General features: G+C 42.5%; 1 protein-coding gene across 1 annotated transcript; it reads right to left on the minus strand.

Moving 5' to 3' along the window:
- Window positions 1-1,094: 1,094 nt before the first annotated feature.
- OTOR (otoraplin) lies at window positions 1,095-4,551 on the minus strand. The gene is given in 4 exon segments (XM_021700736.1): window positions 1,095-1,118; window positions 2,389-2,499; window positions 3,407-3,546; window positions 4,437-4,551. Coding segments are annotated over 4 exon segments (390 nt in total).
- Window positions 4,552-4,758: the final 207 nt, after the last annotated feature.

Here is a 4,758-nt window from a genome sequence, read left to right on the forward strand (position 1 = left end):
AACCCCATTTCCAAGTGCCTTCCAGACTTTCGATGACCCCAGGTGAAAAATGTTTTAGAACAATTTTTAATTCAGAAATTGTCAAAGTACAGGCATTTTAACTGCATGTAAACAAAGACTCATGACTACATAAAAAGAATTATACTAAGAATACACAATCAAAGCAAATTTCCAATCAAATGTAGAGACACTTGATATCCTTTGGGACCACCAATCCCCTCACCAGATTTATTCACACATCATCCTTGGCTGGGGAACTTTGCACAGGAAGAGGAAATTCAAAGTTGAAAGAGAAGTCGAGAAATAACCCACAGACCTTTTCCCCCTGTCTTTTGACTTGAAGCTCAAATGTTTGCAGTGACAGCACATATGATGGGGAAACTATCCCATTACAAATATTTCATAAGCTGCTCCACCCTTATTACATACACACACACTTACTTAAAATTTGGGGAGCGATAAATTGATCACTAGAAGATAAAATTCCATTGAAATAATTTGTGATTTTTTTTTTAAGAGAAAGAGGTATAGTCCAAATATCTCTGAGCCCAAACAGCTCGTCCACTCCCACCAGCTTCACATCCCAAAGGCAACCAATATTACAAGTAACAACAATCCTCGAATACTCCTTGAGGATATAGCCCCTTTGGGTACATTATAACACTCCAAATGGCCAGTGAGGCAAATAATTAGAAAACAGCATATCCAAAGGGAAGATCTGTGTCCTACCAAGTTTGTATAAGAAGCCAAAGAGCTGGTAAGAATTACAATTTAAAAATAATAAAAATGAGCCATTCTCTGTATACATTCTTGTGTAAGAGAGGATTCTCTAGGCTGAAATAGAATTTCTGCTTTCAATTCTCCCTCTTGAGCCAAACGTCGCCCTGCCCCAGGTGGTGGGAAGACCAGGCCAGCAGAAAACTGAATGGAAACCCCTCCTTCATGTGCCACCTCTGGCCACCAAGGCCCAGCCCTCCTGTAAGGATAACAAAACCTTGAAACAAAAGTCAGGAATTAGGGACACGTATTTTTTTCTTATTTCGCTTTTCCTAGTTTTTAGTGTTTCCTTTTTACTTGCAGGTTTGTCTAATTTCTTACTCACAGAAGAAGTCAATATCCTAGAGAAAAAAAAAAAAAAAGATTGAATTGAGCACACAAGGGCCAGAAAACAAATATAGTTTCTTTATTTAAAAATTATAGGTCATCAAAGGGAAATCTAGATTTAAAATAAGGTTGAACCCCAAAGAGTATGACATAATTATCACTTTAAGTCAAAAACTACTTAAAATGAAGGTTCTCAAATACACTTTTTTTTTTTTTTTTAAAGATTTTATTTATTTATTTGACAGAGAGAGACACAGCGAGAGAGGGAACACAAGCAGGGGGAGTGGGAGAGGGAGAAGCAGGCTCCCCGCAGAGCAGGGAGCCCGATGCGGGACTCGATCCCAGGACCCTGGGATCATGACCTGAGCTGAAGGCAGTTGCTTAACCAACTGAGCCACCCAGGCGCCCCTCAAATACACTTTTAATTGGTGGTTATTTGACACATTCAAGCTCAGTGCTCAGAAGCGATGACAAGCAAGTCCCGTTTGTGTGGGTTGGGCAATGTTTTGAAGTTATTTCACGTAGCAATTAGCTCCAGGAGAATCTCTTCAAAACAACCACCCTGCCAAGTAGCTCAAAGGGAATCTTTTATGTCTCTTCTGGGGCTTGCAAGACCCCAGGGCACTGGAAAGAATATAATTTCTTTTTCAAACATAAGTAGAATCTATCTACCACAGAAATAAGGCATCCAGGGCACCTGGGTGGCTCAGTTGGTTAAGCGACTGCCTTCGGCTCAGGTCATGATCCTGGAGTCCCGGGATCGAGTCCCACATCGGGCTCCCTGCTCGGCGGGGGGTCTGCTTCTCCCTCTGACCCTCTTCCCTCTCTTGCTCTCTGTCTCTCATTCTCTCTCTCAAATAAATAAATAAAATCTTTAAAAAAAAAAAAAAGAAATAAGGCATCCAAAGATTTTTTTTCCCAGTGTTTTGATTTGATTAAATACAGGTGCTGATTTTTTCCCAGCCCAAGTGTTTTAGTAAATAAATGTAACCATCAGTTAAGAGTCCATGAGTACTATATTCATTTCTTTCTTTGTGACATGGACTCCTTTCTAGGATAACTTGTATCTAAAAACAAAAGGGGGTGGGTGGAGAAAGTTCAGTAACCTTTCAACACTGAGAGTAGGTGTAAATGCTCTCGCAAACCTCCCTGTCTCCGGGAAGCCTCCGCTACAAGTAGGGGGGTTTGCTCCGGTCGTCTTGTAAGTGACACGATGCATCTTTAACACCTGCCTGCATCAGCCCAGGATCTGGGTCCTTCTCCGGCCCGCTCTGAGACACTTACCGTGGTGGGGACTTCCTTGGTGGCTTCTTGGTACACCTGTTGTTCCTCGACCAAGCTGCTGGGGAAATAGCCCAGGGTGCCCATCTCGTCCTCACGGTCATCTCCGTAGACCTGAGTGCCCAGAAGAGTAACAGTCAGGGGGCTGCGGCTGGGAGTCCACTTCTAGAAACCCCCTGGCATCACATTTGCTGTGAATGAGAATTACAGAATTGCAATGACTCCATTTTCCCCTCTGGGTTCCAGGGGCCTCAGATCCAACTTTGAAGCTCACTCACAGCAACTGAGTTAACCCACAGAAAGTGTGTCTCTGTTCTCCTGTGGCCGGGTCTTCCTGGTCTCACTGAGCATTTCTTTATTTTATGCAATCTTGTGAGCCGCCCAAAATCTTTTTGGAACCCATAAACAAAGTCGGTGCGTTTCTAAAAAACTAAATAGATACTTTTATTTTAAAGAACTGGCCCTTCTTGGTTGTTAAATATTCGAGTGCACAGATACTTGAGTGAATTTAGGATTTAATTCTTCATTCCTTGAGAAGGTGTCTGTGGGGCTGCAGATGACGACAGCAAATCAGCCCTGCTTCATCCCTCCCTAGGGCCCACCCCTGCAGGTTTTCACTGAAGAAAGCAGATTCTCTGCAAATGAAGAGGGTGTTGGTTTCCTTTAAAATATTGAAGCGGAGCCTGACTGCCAACATGCATGCCTTTTCCTTGGCAAATCCGTTCAAACATTTTTGAGTAAGTTTCAAACTCTTTAAGATATTCAAGCCCCCCACGTGGTTGACTAGTTCTTGCCAACACATCACATAAACCTACATGTGGTTTTGTTATGAAATTTTCTTTGTTTCTTCAAAATGCCACAAAAGCAAATGCATGTGATTTTCTGCACTTGCATCTAAACCTCTCCATTATTCTTGAGAGCTCGTTTCAAACACTAAAATGTACTGGAGGTAGGTCAGAAAGAAAAAATTAAGAGCAACCTATGTCAAGATGTGTGTATATTTGCAAGGATCTCATCTTACACTGCCAGCCCAAAATTCTCCAGCTCCGTTTTCTTGTACCAGCTTTGAGTAAACGTAAATCTGCTGTTCTTTTTTAACATTAATGAACCTACAGTCCGGGGCATTGTAATCTTCTTGAGCTCTGGAGAGAGAAATAGTATCTGGAAGAAAAGAAACATTGAAATGACTACATTATTTAGTCTCCTGGATTTTCTAACAGTAAAAAGGCCAAACATATCAGAAATAGGAAATCAGAGAGACTAATAACTCCCAGTTTACAGCTCCTGAACGTTCAGTTCAAGACGAGTAATATAGCCAAGGTATGAAAGCTGAAAATCTCAACCAAGTGAATTCTTGGTAGTTAAGACACCGAATGTACAGACCAAGCAGTGCTAGCGACATACTCGTTAGAGAAGATTCACTTAAAGCCCAATTAGATAGTTCTGCTGTTAGTGGATTTTTTTTCTTTTCCTTTTCCTCTTTTTCTTTCTTTCTTTCCTTCTTTCCTTCTTTCTTTCTTTCTTTCTTTCTTTCTTTCTTTCTTTCTTTCTTTCTTTCTTTCTTTCTTTCTTTCTTTCTTTCTTTCTTTCTTTCTTTCTTTCTTTCTTTCTTTCTTTCTTTCTTTCTTTCTTTCCTTCTTTCTTTCACAGAGTGAGAGCACAAGCAGGGGGAGCGGCAGGCAGAGGGAGAAGCAGGCTCCCCGCTGAGCAGGGAGCCAGACGTGGGGCTCGATCCCAGGACTCTGGGATCACGACCCGAGCCGAAGGCAGCTGCTCAACTGACTGATCCACCCAGGAGCCCCATTTTTTTTTCAATTATATAATAGAAAGATAATGAAAGGCATAAAAAAGGGCTCCTGGGTGGCTCAGTTGGTTAAGCAACTGCCTCCCGCTCAGGTCATGATCCTGGAGTCACAGGATCGAATCCCGCATCAGGCTCCCTGCTCGGCAGGGAGTCTGCTTCTCCCTCTGACCCTCCCCGCTCTCATGCTCTCTCTCTCAAATAAATAAATAAAATCTTAAAAAAAAAAAGGCATAAAAAATGTCCTTACACACGCACTCGTCATCTGCACAGAGCTTCCTGGAAGCCAGTCTGTCCATAAATATTCTGTGCACGGCACATATGGCTCAAAGACCTGGGAGGGAAAGTATTAATAGTCTGGCCATCTTCCTTTTTTTGCTGTTTTGCTGTCGTCCTTTAACTGGAAGTGGAAACTGACTGCAGTGGTTCCTGTCTTTATAGTGGGAGCCAGACATCTGGGTGAGTCCCCCCAGCCAATGGGAAGGTGCCCACCGTTCCTTCCTCTGCTTTCCTAACAGCTCCTGAGCTCCAGAGGCTAATTTGCATCTGCTTTTCCAAAGAGACTCAAACTC

The sequence above is a fragment of the Neomonachus schauinslandi genome, chromosome 10 (genome assembly GCF_002201575.2).
Source record: "Neomonachus schauinslandi chromosome 10, ASM220157v2, whole genome shotgun sequence".
Classification (NCBI taxonomy): domain Eukaryota; kingdom Metazoa; phylum Chordata; class Mammalia; order Carnivora; family Phocidae; genus Neomonachus; species Neomonachus schauinslandi.